Source organism: Rhinoderma darwinii, chromosome 4 (assembly GCF_050947455.1).
Source record: "Rhinoderma darwinii isolate aRhiDar2 chromosome 4, aRhiDar2.hap1, whole genome shotgun sequence".
NCBI lineage: Eukaryota > Metazoa > Chordata > Amphibia > Anura > Rhinodermatidae > Rhinoderma > Rhinoderma darwinii.
In genome coordinates, this window is record NC_134690.1 from 386,094,674 (window position 1) to 386,112,893 (window position 18,220).

The following is an 18,220-nucleotide window of genomic DNA, read 5'->3' on the forward strand; positions in this document are numbered from 1 at the left end:
ACAACATGATATTTCTAATCTCTGTATTGGCAAACGCTTTTCTTGATGGTTGCCTCTGTAGCCACAGCTCGCATCACCTACACATGGAGACAAGCGGTGATTTGTGACTGCTAATTTATGACATAATTGCTGTGTACTGAGTCCCGTGAACCATAATCTGTTTCTAATGAACCTCTCCTTCATCCATTGGCTGGCAGTGCGGCTGCAGCTCTAGAGGAGATGGAATGCATTGCTTCTGCTAAGTCATGTTTCTCAGGGCCGGCTCGGAGATGGCTATCATGAAAGCCTGTGTGTATCTGTCTGGTTTGTGTTAGTGTGTTGGTGCCTCTCAACAATGACATATTAACAGGCCTGCTTGACGATCCTAGATGCTCGTAATAAGCTCTGTTATAATGTTATTCTTTGCCTGGCTGAATGGAAACCGTCACCATTTTTAAATCATTGCAATCTGCTTCTATTATCAGCCTGTGAGCCGAGACCAAATCACCTTGACACAACCAATTCACTAGTGTTCTTAGATATTGCACAGATAAAATGGTTAAAATGCTAAATTTGTTAGTGGAATTAGAAACTTTACAAACTGGAAGGATTCTAATACAGCAGGACAATGGCAAGAGAATCAGATTCCCCACCACTAGAGGTCCTTCATCCAGGCGAAACAAAAATTCAGTTCACTGGCCTAACCCTCTATCTAAATACCCTGGTTTGTAAGCGCCTCGCCTAGCCCCTTGTACCCAGTGCACAGGCCCCACCAGACCCTTCCCAACACAGGGCTGTTAGCAGAATCCAGACACTGTTTATGGCAGCCTGTATTCTGCAAATGGAGCGGAGAGTCTGTCAATAGTCTATGATTTACCATTCGTTGAACTACTCAATTCTGGCCAGTATATATTAAAGAATTGTTCTTTATTCAATACCCTAAGTAGAGGTAGAGGCTCATAACAAATATTACAGCAGAGTCAGGATAGCATAGTAGGTATACCTGTGATCCTATGTAAAGCCGCAGATAACGTTAAGGAAAAATAAATCCCAATGCATTGTGCCAAATGACAAACTCAGCACTACTACGTTTGATAAAATCAGCTCTGCTGTATTTCTAGTTATTATGCCTAGGAGGACTTTTTTTTGAATATACACCTAAATATATCTCACTTGAGCCCATACGACTTGTTAATTTGAAGATTGCATGTATTTATTTGTGGTTGGCACTAGCACGCTACCTTGTAAATGTTATTTATTATAAGTACACCCCATTATTGCACCTTATTAGTAGGCTGAAGTCTTTACAGTCATGATCTGTACACTTAATAAAAAGAAAGTCTACATGCAGACAGCCCGTAGTAGGTCAAACAGTGTTAACGTTGTAATGAATGGATATTAAAATCATATAAAGTATCACATGTCAGGCTTTGATCTCCAGAAGGTCAGCAATGCGTCTGATCTCCTCTGTGACAACTGAATTACGTTTGTTGTGGTTAATGCTAAATTAGGAAAAGCATGCTATGTATAGATAATCTGAACTATACAATGAAACCATGGAGATTATCTACATAACAGTATCATCGTGATACAAGAACAGTGTTCAGAGATAATCCGGGCACCGCCGTAATACCATCAGGTCATGTGCAGTTTCTCCTGAGCTACTATATAGTCACTATTCACTACAAACACATTAGATTATCAGCCTACTGTACCATATCAGACACCATAATCCCATCATATTGCAATAACTTCATGGCAGTTCAACCAGATTATCCATGAATTGCCAATATCTAAACCTCAATATAATCGCAATACAATCAGATTATACATAGTTCATCTACCTCTACTATACTATCATCACAATACAATCAGATTATCCATAGATGCCCTACCTCTGCTTTACTACCATCATAATACAACCAGATTATCCATAGTTCATCTACCTCTACTATAGTAATATCACAATACACCAGATTATATATAGTTTATCGACAGCTACTAAAGTATCATCATAATACAACCAGATTATCCATAGTTCATCTACCTCTACTATAGTAATATCACAGTACACCAGATTATACTTAGTTTATTGACAGCTACTAAAGTATCATCATAATACAACCAGATTATACATAGTACATTTCCCTTTTCTATAGTAACAGCGCAATACACCAGATTTTACTTAGTTTATCGACAGCTACTATACTATCATGATAATACAACCAGATTATACATCGTTTATTGACAGCTGCTATACTATCATGATAATACAACCAGATTATACATAGTTTATTGACTGCTGCTATACTATCATGATAATACAACCAGATTATACATAGTTTATTGACAGCTGCTATACTATCATGATAATACAACCAGATTATACATAGTTTATTGACAGCTGCTATACTATCATGATAATACAACCAGATTATACATAGCTACTATACTGCCATACTATCAGGATAATGCAAACAGATTATACATAGTTTACCTACAACTACTATATTATCATCACAATACAACCAGATTATACATAGTTTACCTACCTTTTGTATAGTAACATTACAATACACCAGATTATCCAACGTTTATGTACAACTACTATAGTATCATCACCATAAAACGAGCCTCTGCCCGCCTAATCCATACTGCAGTATAATTCATAACCATATAAACCGTATGTGTTATCTAAACTACAATATCAACACAATGCCCAGATTATTCCAGATTCACAATACATCCACAATTTAATCAAGCCTCTACTATAGTATTAAGAAAATCCAATCAGACTCCCCTAGATTATGTAAATTGTATTCTATCCCAATTTAATCACATTGTAATATTAACACGTTCTGACTAAGGCCGAATTCAGACGAATGTGGGGAAACACGGATGTGAAAAACGGCCATTTTTCACGTCCGAGTTGCCCCCATGCGGGTCCCGTTTTCACGGATCCCCAAAGACTTGAGTCTATCGATGGATCCTTGAAAAGGTAACAAAATAGGACATGTTCTATTTTTAAAAGGCCCCTCACACGGTCCGTTAAAACAACGGCAGCGTGAACGCCCCATTGAAATACATGCGTCGGTGTAACGGCCGTTGTTTTAACGGAAGTCACATGGACGTATATTACGTTCATATGAATCCGGCCACATTTTACCAACTAATTGACCAATTTGTAATCAACCATTTATCTAAACTAGCCATACACACAGAGATTTTTTGCTAGGATTGGACCAATTTTTGGAGCAAATTCCTCTCACCATTTACACACTATAATAATTGTGACTGGATGTATTTCGGGGATGAAGTGATACAATTATTTTTGGTCAAATTATTGCGAAAATGATTGCATGCCAAAAATAACAACCCAGTATATAGCGGTTTCCTAGACTACAGTAAAATTCATGTTGTGATCTCAAAGCCCAATGAAATGTGTTAAAGTCGCACAAGGGTGCAAAATTATTGTCATTGTAGTGATAGTTGGTTGTTCCAATCTTATGGTAGGATTGTACAATCTCGCAACGTGTCTTCACGACAATTTTACCATGAAGCTGTAAACCAAAAACATTGTCGTCCAAGACATAGTCATCCTCTAGGATTTGCCATCAACATGTAAGAGTATAACGACATATATATGTCAATAGTATAGTAGATAAACTATAACATCTGTCCTTATTATCTCAAAAACATGAGAAAAAAACATGAAGTGTAGGTAAGGTGTTCACAGAAAATAATCTGATCTGATTGGAACATTGTCGGAGACTTTCTTCCACCACTGAATCAACAATGCCGCACTTGTTCCTCACTAGGGGAAACTGTTCCGCACAATATTTTTTATAATTATCAATAGTGCTAAAGATTCTACACACCGGATTCGTGTTGTTCAGGCACACAGATAGCCTTGTTTTCTCTCTTGAAAGACTGGGCTTGATTTACACTTTTCCTGTTTTAAGTAAATGAGCTGAGGCTCAAACTTCTCACTGCATATAATAAACCTCCACGATTGACTTCTTGTTTCGAGTTTTGGGAGGGGGTGGGGAAATATAGTCCTTTAAAACTCTTGAATTGTTCTTCTAGAGCAAGTTTGTAAACATAGAAAACCTAGGCCATCCACTATTCCCGTACTAATATACCTCAAGACCTATTTACACATAGCGGTAGTCCGTTTCACATAGCTGACGGATGAACATGCACATTTTTATGTACTGATGTAGCCGAGCTGAGTTTGTCAAATGCACCAATGTATTAGATGTGGTGGTACATGGGACTACCAGTAAATCTACTATATCACCCTTTCCATTTTATGTCATTTTGATCACATTTACAAGGGGTGGGAGGAATTATCGCTAGTGCACAATGTAATCATGGTCTTTGGTAAGCTCAAAAGGTGGTATGTTTTCCTTAGCATCCATCCCAATGGGGGCATCTGTATTGTAATGCCTGATATATGCATTAGTTTGCATTTCGTAAGCTTGTCTCCAGAAAACATAAGTCAACAGAGAGAATGTGTTTCATATCCAAGGCATACAGAGAGCGCATCTGGAAAATGCAATAACTAAAAATTTAAAATACATAACTAAAAATGTAGAATGATTTGTGTCATAGAAGGAACAAAAATTTCTGGAGTCCTGTGAATGACTTAGGAAGAAAAAGTCTGCTTGAAAACAAGGCTGTCTGGAATTGCAAGGAAAGAAGGCAGAGCATCTCAGTACATATATAAACTTTCGAGGACCACTGGCAAATCTTCATGGGAAACTCCTTCAAAATGTTTGTTGTTGTTTCTTAGATTTTGTACAATTTTTGAATTGTAAAATTGGAATTCTAAAATTTTACATATTTTTGTCCCAAATTTAAAAGATCCAGCTATATCAAATTAAAAGACCTACATGATTCAATAATTTCATGGAAGACACTGAATAGTTAATACCGCAGATAAAAATGAATTTTTGATGCTCACCACATTAAAGCATGTTGATGCTCAGCCTTACCTGTAGGATGTTTGGGTGCTGAAGTCTTTGCAGTAAGATCATCTCTTTGACAATCTTGAAGGACGCCAACCTATAGCAGTCTTCTAAAGTGCTATAACGTTTAAGGCAATTTTGTATGTCATGTCCCCCAAAATCGACAGATTTCAGTGCCACCGACACCGTGTCATTCAACACCAGTTTATAAACAGCTTTCGTGTAGCCCGAGCCCAGATAACGTACATTGGTTCCTTTACTAATGTCCTGGCAACCCATTAAAGGTGGCTGTAGGGACAGATCTATTTTTGAACTGGGATGTGACCGAGATAATATGTCCTGATCAGAATTGGATCTCTTCGGGCTTTCCCATTTCTGGTTGTGTTCAGATGAAGATTGTTGGGCCAGGTCCATAAGTCTCCTCTCCAAGGGTCTCAGAAGCCTTTCTGTAGCCGACACAGGAATTTGGTGTTCTCTATATCGGATGACCTCCTGATACCTGTCTCGGAGTTGCTTCAGTAGGTCCATATATACCTCGTTGTCTTGCCATGATTGTCCAAGAGGTACAGGAGTCCCCCTATCCTGTAAGTGATGATTATGGTCGAAACCGGGCACGCAGAGTAAATTCAACAAAGTGCCAAGAAAGAAGGACAGACAGAAGCCGCCTGCAAGTACAATTTTCCTTCTTCTCATTCTCAGGTTGTGTCCGGGTCTCCAGCCTTCAGGACTTCTGTTTAGGCGGAAGGATGGAAGCTGAAGAAGTCTTCTTTCACATTGTATTTCTAAATCCTTGCCCTGTTGGACATCCTCACACATGGAAGTCGGACACTTAAAGGATCCCGTTGACCAAACTTTATTTTCTTCCTCTCCGAGCTCTTTGCCTGTTATAATAAGTTGGTGTCTTGACTTCTCTGTGCAGCTCCTAATCCTACACAGAATAGATGTTCACTGCAGGACTGTCAGAGGAGGAATGAGGGGGAAGGCGTGTTTTTCAGACGGATCTCTTAAGGCCAGCCTCTCGCTGAGTGACAGCATCAGTCATTCATACAGGGATAAAACACTTCCCCTTCTCCTGGATTGTAGAAGGTCTCTACATCTGCATCAGGACATGTCTCATTGCATTTTCCTTGTCTCCAAGCTGGAGGATGAGCTGAGATTAGGCTACTGCTTCATATTTTTCTTTCTATCCAAAGAGGCCGCAGTCTTCGAAATGCTAGGAGACCCGAATTACAGATCAACGGGTGCCCCCAGCAGTTTAACTTCTAGTAGAGCAGCCAGGATTTCACACAGGCAATCTCTGTGGAGCACATATGTACAATAAGCAAGGTGTCCCAGCTCGTTGATTACTACCGCACCTCTCTCTGCAGACTGATTCCATTGCCATATTACCCTGGAAAGTATCATATTACCTGGCTATCCCTCACCTCCCTCTCCAGTGTACAGCACTTGTATGTTATTTTACTCACCACAGGGGAACATATTGAATGGGAAACATAGGGAAGAATTAACCCCTATACTCCTGGATTCATTTACTCATCTATATGCCTGGGGAAAGCAGAAAACTGCACGTAAACCTTCACGGAAGACCTTTTTCACCTAAAATTAAAACAAAAACAAAACACAAAAACAAAATAATTTTTTCTTCCGATAAGAAAAATGTATAGTTATGTCTTTGCTGTAAAACTTGGTGCCAACCAATAGACTAGCTGTTATTGTATCCACGTCAATAAGTGACTTTTTACTTCTTGACACGGATTCTGCACAGAAAAGCAGGCGGATTTCCACAGCGGATCAGATCCGTTGAATGGAGCTAATCTGTGTGCGGATCCGCTGAATAACAAAATGCAAAGCCGTGCCGGAAATGTCAGACAAACCTTGGATTTCTGCCGCAGATCCACGGGTAGGATTTACCCATTGCAAATGTGACCCGTGTGAACATAGCCTAAGGGCATGTTAACACGTGGCGGAATTTTTCCGCTGCAAATGTTGGGGCAGATTTGGGGCAATTACGCAACGAATCTGCACCAACATTTGCATATTTGACAGGTAATTCAGACGTTGCAGATATCACAGCGGACTTGCCACAGATTTCAGTTTTTGCATTGCAAAGGCTGAAATCCGCAGTGAAATTCCGCTTCTTCGCAAAATAATGAGCTGCTGCGGAGGGAAAATTCTGCACCGCAGACTGATTTCCGCACAGTTATTTTCTGCAACGTCTGAACTAACTTTCCTAAAAATGTATAGAAACAAATGTAAAAAACGGCTGGTGCAGAATTCCACTGCGGACTGTCCACAGCGCAATTCAACAACAATTCTGCCACGTGTGAATGTGCCCTAAGAATCAGATGAGGAAAAACTCAAGGATTTTTTTTGTTTTATTATAGGTGGAAATGCTTTTGAAGATACCGCAGAGGTCTGGCGATACATGGGAGCAGGATTTTTATATCATTTTCTCAATCATACCATCTGTCTGTCCTGTGTGTAAACAGTTATAGTAAGAGTACATTATCCGTGAACCACAGGTCAGACAATAATATACAGGATTTCTATTAGAACCAGGTACTATGTGAAATATTGATACATGATTGGGATACCTCCCTGGCTTCTCCATATGAGAGCAATAACATTTTTGTCAGCAAGGATAAAATACTTGCAGTGCAGTAAAAGGAAGTTGACTTGTTAAATTGCAGAAGGTAAAGATTGCTGCTGGAAAAGCATTTAGTGTATTTATAGATAGATTTTTAGATTTGATGAATTTTTAGAGATAGATAGATAGATAGATAGATAGACAGACAGACAGACAGACAGACAGACAGACAGACAGATAGATAGATAGATAGATAGATAGATAGATAGATAGATAGATAGATAGATAGATAAACAAATGGATCCAGCCGCACCGGTATGCTGTGGGTGCACGCCAACGGGATAAGACCACAATCCCAGAAAGGCTCCAGTGGAAGGAGCTGAAACGTTGCCACTGTTTATGGGACAATAAAAGTACCCTCTTTTTTCACCTCTACCTGAACGGAGTGCTGCCTATTTTTTGTCATAGATAGATAGATAGATAGATAGATAGATAGATAGATAGATAGATAGATAGATAGATAGATAGATAGATAGATAGCAAAAAATCAGTGAGTGCGCCGTAGAAAAAATGGGGGGGGGGGGGGGTACTTTATTACCCTCAGCATTGACGGTAATAAAGTACCCCCCATTTTTTCACTTTATTCTACGGAGTGTTGCCTGATTTTTTACTTTCTATATACATGGGACATGGGTCTGTTACCCAGGGCTTGCACCCACAAGCCGCTTGTGCTGCTGGACTTATTATTAGAAGATAGATAGACAGATAGATAGATAGATAGATAGATAGATAGATAGATAGATAGATAGATAGATAGATAGATAGATAGATAGATAGATAGATAGATAGATAGATAGATAGATAGATAGATAGAAAAATCGATTTGCTTGGGGTTGAAATATTTATTTTTATAGTTTATTATATTTTTATTATATTACCAAACTGATATAGTTTTTTGATGTTTTACTGCTTTTGCATAATAAAAACACTTTTTTTTTTACAAAATTATGTTTTTGTGTTGACATATTCTGAGAGCCATAACTTTTTTATTTTGCTGTCGACACAGCTTTATGAGGGCTTGTTTTTTTGCAAGAAGACTTGACTTTTTTATTAGTATAATTTTGGGATACCTGTGATCTTTATATTGCTGTTCAAAAACAACAATTCTGCCATATTTTTAGTTTTTGGGGCTTTTATGGCGTTCACCGTGCAGGTTAAATAACTTTTTTGTGTCATTTTTTCTTTTTTTTAAATATATTTTTAAAATTGTATTGAACTTTTAAATGTATAGTACTGAAAAATATAAAAAAATATAAGGCTACGGTCACACTTGCGTTTTGGCTTCCATTCATAACGAAAGCAGCAATGCTCTGCCAGATCCGTTGCATGACAGATAGCCCTGGCACCCGATGGACCCCATTGATTTACAATGCAGTCCATCAGGTTTAAGCATGGTGTCCGTCATTGTAACAGGAAAAATTTCCGTCCAATCTAACTAAATCTGTGATGGAGTCTCTGACTGTAGTGTGTAAAGAGCCTTTAATAAATTTGGTGCAGTTTATATTTTCTCCTTGACACGCACTTTTTTCTAGGCACTGTCAATGGAGGGGTAAAAAAACAGAACAATATACATAATGTAATATAAAAAAGTACAGGAAGCCATTTTAGAACTAACCTAAAAAGTCAGCTAAAACACTATAAACAAAAACACAAATGCCCGAAAACGATTTCTTGAAGAAGCAGCAAAATGGCAAAAAATATAAATGAATAAATAAAACTACATGAGTTAGAGTTAAAGTAAAATTTTTGGAGATTTTTTTTTCTTTAAATAAGGCCTATAAGAAATAGTGATCTAAACCTGCTTTATTACAAAAACCAATCAGAATCCATGTTCCATTCTTCTCCTTGCACTTCACAGAGTGAGAGCTGAACTCTGATTGGTTGCTAAACAAAGCCCCAGTTTCAATAAACTTTACTTACAATGAACAAACAACAATATAAATATGATTTTTATATACATACATATATATATATATATATATATATATATATATATATATATATATATATATATACCAAAAATAGAGCCCAGAAGCAGCACTCAATAGCAAAAATATGAATTTATTCACCCAACACAGCAACGTTTCACTTCCTCCATGGAAATGGCTTGAAAATGCTTCCATGGAGGAAGTGAAACGTTGCTGTGTTGGGTAAATAAATTCATATTTTCGCTATTGAGTGCTGCTTCTGGGCTCTATTTTTGGTATACTCATGGGGAGTACGTCACTCCTTGATATCTGAAGCTAGCACCAGCCATTTTTGGTTTTTCACACTGTGCTGCTCCTACTATTTGCTTGATCCTATATATATATATATATATATATATATATATATATATATATACATACACATATATATACACATATATGTGCATATATATACACTACCGTTCAAAAGTTTGGGGTCACCCAGACAATTTTGTGTTTTCCATAAAAACTCACACTTATATTTATTCAAATGAGTTGCAAAATGACTAGAAAATATAGTCAAGACATTGACAAGGTTAGAAATAATGATTTTTATTTGAAATAATAATTTTCTCCTTCAGACTTTGCTTTGGTCTTGGAATGCTCCATTTGCAGCAATTACAGCATTGCAGACCTTTGGCATTCTAGCTGTTAATTTGCTGAGGTAATCGGGAGAAATTTCACCCAATGCTTCCAGAAGCCCCTCCCACAAGTTGGATTGGCTTGATGGGCACTTCTTGCGTACCATACGGTCAAGCTGCTCCCACAACAGCTTTATGGGGTTGAGATCTGGTGACTGCGCTGGCCACTCCATTACAGATAGAATACCAGCTGCCTGCTTCTTCCCTAAATAGTTCTTGCATAATTTGGAGGTGTGCTTTGCGTCATTGTCCTGTTGTAGGATGAAATTGGCTCCAATCAAGCGCTGTCCACAGGGTATGGCATGGTGTTGCAAAATGGCGTGATAGCCTTCCTTATTCAAAATCCCTTTTACGTTGTACAAATCTCCCACTTTACCAGCACCAAAGCAACCCCAGACCATCACATTACCTCCACCATGCTTGACAGATGGCGTCAGGCACTCTTCCAGCATCTTTTCAGTTGTTCTGCGTCTCACAAATGTTCTTCTGTGTGATCCAAACACCTCAAACTTCGATTCGTCTGTCCATAACACTTTTTTCCAATCTTCCTCTGTCTAATGTCTGTGTGCTTTTGACCATATTAATCTTTTCCTTTTATTAGCCAGTCTCAGATATGGCTTTTTCTTTGCCACTCTGCCCTGAAGGCCAGCATCCCGGAGTCGCCTCTTCACTGTAGACATTGACACTGGCGTTTTGCGGGTACTATTTAATGAAGCTGCCAGTTGAGGACCTGTGAGGCGTCTATTTCTCAAACTAGAGACTCCCATTTCTCTTTCTACTCTGGTTAGAGCCTGTGTGTGTTGTCCTCTGAAGGGAATAGTACACACCGTTGTAGGAAATCTTCAGTTTCTTGGCAATTTCTCGCATGGAATAGCCTTAATTACTAAGAACAAGAATAGACTGTCCAGTTTCACATGAAAGCTCTCTTTTTCTAGCCATTTTGAGAGTTTAATCGAACCCACAAATGTAATGCTCCAGATTCTCAACTAGCTCAAAGGAAGGTCAGTTTTATAGCTCCTCTAAACAGCAAAACTGTTTACAGCGGTGCTAACATAATTGCACAAGGGTTTTCAAGGGTTTTCTAATCATCCATTAGCCTTCTAAGACAGTTAGCAAACACAATGTACCATTAGAACACTGGAGTGATGGTTGCTGGAAATGGGCCTCTATACACCTATGTAGATATTGCATTAAAAACCAGACGTTTGCAGCTAGAATAGTCATTTAGCACATTAACAATGTATAGAGTGTATTTCTGATTAATTTATTGTTATCTTTATTGAAAAAAAACTGTGCTTTTCTTTCAAAAATAAGGAAATTTCTAAGTGACCCTAAACTTTTGAACGGTAGTGTATATATATATATATATATATAGATATATATAGATATATATCTATAGATATAATTATACACACACAGAGTAGACGACTAAAATAAACCGTTCCATAAATAAACAATGGTGATCATGTTTGCAGGTCCCATTGGGCAGAATAAATACAGTTGATGTGTATAATTAAGCGTGGAGCTTTGTATTTATCCAGCTCTTGTATAAACACCTCCAGCAGGGATGTGTGTTTGGACAAGATTATCTGACCTTTTGGAGATGACGATTATCTGATGGCATTAAATGGAAGGTTCATTTAAATGTTTATATCTCTTTAACTAAAGGCATCAGCAGAAAAGATGAAATTGGCAGGTGAGAGTTGCAGTCAGTCTGTGATATGGGAAATGCTGCACTGAAGGCTGCTTAACCTGGCCATACACTAGAGATTTTGGTTGGCGACCACATTTTCTGCGGACTTTTGGTGACACAAGCGATGTGACAGGCACCGACCGCAGGCAGTGGATCTGTCGTTTTGGATGTATAGTCAACGTATGGGCCATCTATGTGATATTGAACAACAAGAAATGTCATGGTGGCATTGTGATATTTTAGTATTACATACAATATATAAAAACATAGAAAAGAAAATTCTGTATCTGCATCTAGGAAAGATGAGTGATATTTAATATGGCTGTTATTACAGCTTCCCCAGACATCTGGGTGACAATGGAGGATTTAACACTGTATAACTTGGTGGGTTTGCCACTCTGGATTCTGGGAAAGCTGTGTGATAATCCTAGTGAGAGATTTCTTGGTCACGTGTGACCCAATTTATCAGAGTTTTTAGATAGTATCGAGGTTGTTTCTTTGTAGAGAACAATGGAAGCATCGATTTTACCGCAATTTGCTTGCGATATGTCATTGTGTAGCTGAGCCTTACTGGTGATTATTATTATTATTATTATTATTATTATTATTATTACTGTTATTATTATTTTAAAGGGATATGCTCTCAAAATTTAAAACCACCAGCCTACACTCATTCAGCTTCAATTTCTTCTTCAATCTCATTTGAATATGACGCCATGTGTGAATACCTCTGATTCACATATGGCATCATTTTCAAAGTGGAAAAATCAGCTGCGGAAATTTACGACATGTATTCTTATGTGTGGAAAAAAATCAACACATACATGGATTAAATTTCTGCAACATTTTCGGAATGTTTTGCCGATTTCAGATGCAGAATTTTATCATGGACTTCATTGCCATGTGAAATATTGCACCAAAATTTGCCAAATAAATCTGCAGCAAATCCACCACAAATCCACAGTCTGTTCATTTATGTTGCGAAAATGCTGCGGAATTTCAGTCCAAAAAATCCTGTCCGAAATTCTGCAGTGTTTATGCTACATATGGCCTCAACCTTACTGTCCATAGACATTAAAGTTTTTGTTAAAATCACTATTAGATCTATTTGTACTTAATCAATCCGCAAATTAATACAATTTTGGACACATTTGATCAATTACTAAAAATTTTCAGACTGTGTAATCATTGTACTTTACAGAGTATCACCATAATTGGACTTGTCTAATACGTGTCACAATTGCGCCATTCGGATTAACGATAAATCCGAAATGTTAAATATGTATGATACACTGGATTAACAAATTTCCATTTATTGCCTACAATCAGTTACCAGTTGCCGTCTTCGCTATCGCATGGAAAAATAGTTACACCTATAGCCGCCAATTTTACGTTCCCTGGCTTCTGAAGGGTCAATTAACTCACGCTGTTACATTGTCATAAGTTCATTTCTATAGCAGAAAGAAAAGTTGCAGGGCATTAACAGAGGATAATGGAGGTGGAAGGATAAAGCTGTCCTCTTTAAACTAAATCTACAAATCATGGACTCTACATGGGGTAACCCTTGCCCTGCTGGAGACAGCGAATGGCAGGGGTGAGTGCTAATGACATAGTTATCCATCAAGGCCCTATTATACTGCTGTTAGCAACTAATTAAGAAATACAATGGAAGTGGAGAGTTCACAAAGAAAGGAGCATCAACACCAGAGAGCAATAAAAAGTTGGAAGGGAATTCCAAGCTGAAAGTTCACTCTGCTGAAAAGAAGGTGGCAGTGTCCACTGCTGTGCCCGACATGCCCCTCATTCTAATACACATACATAGAAAACACTGCAAGCAGACAATGCTCACCCCGGGCCGCCCACACTCTCATACACTGTTATTATTCATTAGTTAATGCCTTTCTGGTGCTAGTTTAGGCAAATGAGAGCTATCAAAAGCCCGTCAGCGGATGAAATCACGGAGGTCAGGATACATTACACAATTACAGAAGGCACATCCAGAGTCAGCATTGAGGCTTGTGCAATACACATAAGATGGTAATGCCACGTTATCACTCATAAACACTATTCCTGCAGCACAGAGAACGTAACATGAAGCTCTTGGAACCCAATGCAAAATCCGGGACCCCCTCAGTTACCAGGGCTTAGGTGGAAACGCTACCTATGCACCCTTCATAGCTACATCCCTACCAGAGGCATTACTTAAAGCTCCTAGGCCCAAATGCAAAATCTGAGACCCCCTCAGTTACAAGGGCACGGGTGAAACTGCTACCACTGCAGCCCTTATTGCTATGTCCCTGCTAGAGGCATAACTTAAAGAGGCTCTGTCACCACATTATAAGTAGCCTATATTGTACATGATGTGATCGGCGCTGTAATGTAGGTGACAGCAGTGTTTTTTTATTTAGAAAAATGATCATTATTGACTTAGTTATGACCTATATTAGCTTTATGCTAATGTGTTTCTCAATGGACAACTGGGCGTGTTTTACTATATGACCAAGTGGGCGTTGTGGAGAGAAGTGTATGACGCTGACCAATTAGTGACCAGTCAGCGTCATACACTTCTCTCCATTCATTTACACTGCAAATAGCGATATAGCTATATCGCTATGTGCAGTCACATAAACACACTATAACGTTACTGCAGTGTCCCGATAATGAATATACATTACCTCCAGCCACAACGTGATGTCTATTAATTCTCCTGACCACTTGTGTAACGTCTCTGTGAGTTACAGCATAGCACAGCGAGATCTCGCTGTGAATGACAGTTTACAGCGTAATCTCGCAAGACTACGCCTGCTATGCTGTAACTCACAGAGACGTTACAGAAGTGGTCAGGATTCTGAATACACATCACTTCCTGGCTGGAGGTAATGTATATTCATTGTCATGACACATGAGTAGCGTTATAGTGTGTTTATGTGACTGCACATTGCGATATAGCTATATCGCTATTTCAGTGTAAATGAATGGGGAGAAGTGTATGACGCTGACTGGTCAGCATCATACACTCAGCTATATAAAAAACACTGCTGTAATCTACATTACAGCGCCGATCACATCATGTACAATATAGGCCACTTATAATGGGGGGACAGAGCCTCTTTAAAGCTCCTAGGCCCAAATGCAAACTCTGGAACAGGGCCCGCAATGTGTAATTAATAGTACTGGTCTCTTCATATGGGTCGGAGGGATTTTTTGGACCCTCTGATAATCCATGCCCCAGGTGCAACCGCAACCTCTGCAACCCCTATGGTTACGCACATGGTATCAGGGCAATCATAGAGGTACACAGGGCCATACTGTGCTGTAATTTTAAATGGAGATACAAAGAGATTTGATGTTCCTTCGGATGTCATTGCTTCTAGGAGATGATAGATCTGTAACGTAGGACACCCAATGCAGCCTGTAGGACAAGTCAGAGGTCATACCACTGCCATACAGGCTCCGTGCACACTGTTGTACCGTATGCAAGAGGCCTTCTGATGAGAAATATGATTAACCCCCTTCCCAGCCGCCCCACATAAATTAACAGGCTTATGACCATTTTCCCCAAATTAGACTTATAAAATTCAAAGATATCAGATCCATTTTTCAAAAATAAATAAATAAAGAAAACCCACGTGTCCCGTATTTTTAGGGATAAAAGAGGAATGGAAAAAATATATATATCACCTTTAGAGTGTATTGTTTCAAAAGGTGAAATTCTGTTCTGGAAATCAAGGTCCAAAATATCCCCAGTCATAAAAGTTTGAAAGGGGTTTTTCCATCAGGGACATTTATGACATAGCCACAGGATATGTTATATGTCAGATAGATGCGGGTCCCACTCTGTCTACCTCTGTGTGTTGGGTCTGACATGTGTGATTCCCAACCATGAATTACGGAAACAGCTGAGCTCACTGAGCTATGCTGTTTCCGTATGTCCCATAGAACTGAATGGTAGTCACGGAAACAGCGTAGCTCACATGCTGCCATTCACTACTATGGGACTTTCGGAAAAAGTGTAGCTCAGCGAGCTATGCTGTTTCCGTTATTCATGGTCGGAAATAACACACTTCCGCCGCAAAACACAGAGCGGTATAACGGGGTTTAGGGGGCCCCGTTCTAGAGATAGCTGCGGGTCCGAGACGTGAGACCCGCATCTATCTGACATTTATGACATATGCTGTGGAGATGTCATAAATGTCTCTGATGGGAAAACCCCTTTAAAGAGATCCTCCAAGAGATCCTCCAAAATTAGTTTGCGTGCAAGTTGAGGTAAAATAGTTTTATTAAGGAGACACAACCTCAATGTCTTGGACTTTTTACAATGGTTCAAGGTTGCCTGTGACCTTGTTTTTCATGGGGAAACATGAGGTCATGCAGTGTAATAGTCACAGTAATCCCATGATACGATTTTACCGCAACCAAATATCAACGTGTAGGCTCAGTTGTAATCTCAATTGATTAAATGTTTTTATTCTTAATGGATTTAGGATACAGTTGCACATCATCCAAATAATCAAAGCTCATGAATGTCCCAATATAGGGTATCTGAAAATGTTCAGACATAGGGAAATATCTATATGGAGTGCAGAGGAAGCAACTGGGTCCTGGTGTCTAGGGGGGTCCAAAGGCCCCTCTGTAACATAAGAAGACACCAGTATAAGAAGACACCAGCATAATGCAACATGGTAGGTGGGGGTCCTGTTACAGATTTTGCAATGGGGCCCAGATCCTTCAAGTGTTCGCGAGGCTGTAGAAGGGCCGAATTTTAGTGCCCATATTATGGATGTGTCACTCAGACCCCTGCGATTCCTATGGTGATCTAATCTTTTAATATTAAAAATTCAGGTTTGAAATGATATTGCAATTACATTATTCCCTTTTAAGAAGACTTGTTGAAGCCATTGCTGATTTAGGACTCATGCAAACGGCAGCCCGGCGCACGGAGCTTGTACGGCAGTGCAGGGAGGATGTACGGCTTCATGTACAGAGTCATACAGCCTCCATGTGCTACTTCAGAGGATCCGTAGGGAGCTGTAAAACGTGATATGGCCATGTGCATGAGCACCAACTATGAGGCTATGTTCAGACGACGTGGCAGAATTGTCACAAATTTTTGTTGTGGTTTGTGCATAAAAAAACGGTGACAATTTACATTACAATATATGAGTATAGGGGTTTTAAAACCTAATCTACAAGTAGCAGAAAAAAATCTGTGTGGAATTTAGGGCATGATGCAGATTTTCAAATCCCCATGATGTCCATTATGTGCATTTTCACTGCGGATTTGGAAAATTCTGCAAAACAATCGGCATTTAACGGGGTTGGACACTTTATCTTTATTTTCCAGAATATAGTGGAAACAGCAAATAAAGTCACTTACTAACATAATGTTCTTAGAAGATCTGCAACGATGTCTGGATGTGTTTAGTCTCACCCCCTTGTTTAGTCCAATCTTCCTCTCTGACTGTACGGCGCTCCTGTCCCAACATGGCCGCTAATGGAGGGACATGGGACCAGACCCGTCCATCAGCGGCCTCCATTGAATAACACTGCACACGGCGAGGGAAACTAGCGCATGCGCAGTGCGGAACTATACACATCCAGGCATCGGCACAGATCTTCTAAGAACATTATATTAGTAAAGCCCCTTTTACACTGACCAATTATTGGACAAACGAGCATTCACTGATAATTGTAAACTGTGTAAACAAGGCAAAAAACGCTCGTTCATCGGCTGATTGCATAGTTTTAAATGCCAAAACTAATATTGCTGTTGCAGCACATCTCCCTGTGTAAACATGATACGACATGATAAAAATGCATGGGGACGAGTGATCGGAGTACCAAGCGCTCGTCCCCATACTGGCTCCTTGTGAAAGGAGCAAACGAACGCCGATCAACCGTCTCGTTGATCGGCGCTCGTTTACACAGCCCACGTCGGGCCGTGTAATACCACCTTTAGTGACTTAATGTGCTGCTTCCAAGTGACTAAAACCTTCAAAATAAATTTGCACCGAAATCCGTGGCAGAAAAACTCCACTATGTCTGGATGTAGTCGAGGTTTCAGCATGTTGTGTTGCAATTATTTAGTTCATTATTATAATAATTATGAGACTATACGAATTTCTTAACCATTTTTCTTTTCAACTGTACATTTTTATACAAACCTAGCAATCATTCTTATACAATGGTTGTTTTTGCAATGCTGAGATAAACAAATATATGTTTGGTTTAGGGCTTTTAATCAATCTTACTTTATGACTAGGCAGGCTTCATGAATAGCTATTATTTACTATCCAGCTGTAAAATGTGGAGTAAAACAAATC

At 39.1% G+C, this 18,220-nt stretch overlaps 1 protein-coding gene across 1 annotated transcript in view; it reads right to left on the bottom strand.

The window, feature by feature from the left end:
- The window catches only part of PKDCC (protein kinase domain containing, cytoplasmic), a 58,733-nt gene extending 52,705 nt beyond the window's left edge, over positions 1–6,028 (bottom strand). Inside the window, exon 1 of the mRNA XM_075863255.1 lies at positions 4,977–6,028. Coding sequence (XP_075719370.1) covers positions 4,977–5,765 — 789 coding nt within the window. The 5' untranslated portion in view covers positions 5,766–6,028. The remainder of the gene's footprint in view (positions 1–4,976) is intronic.
- Positions 6,029–18,220: the final 12,192 nt, after the last annotated feature.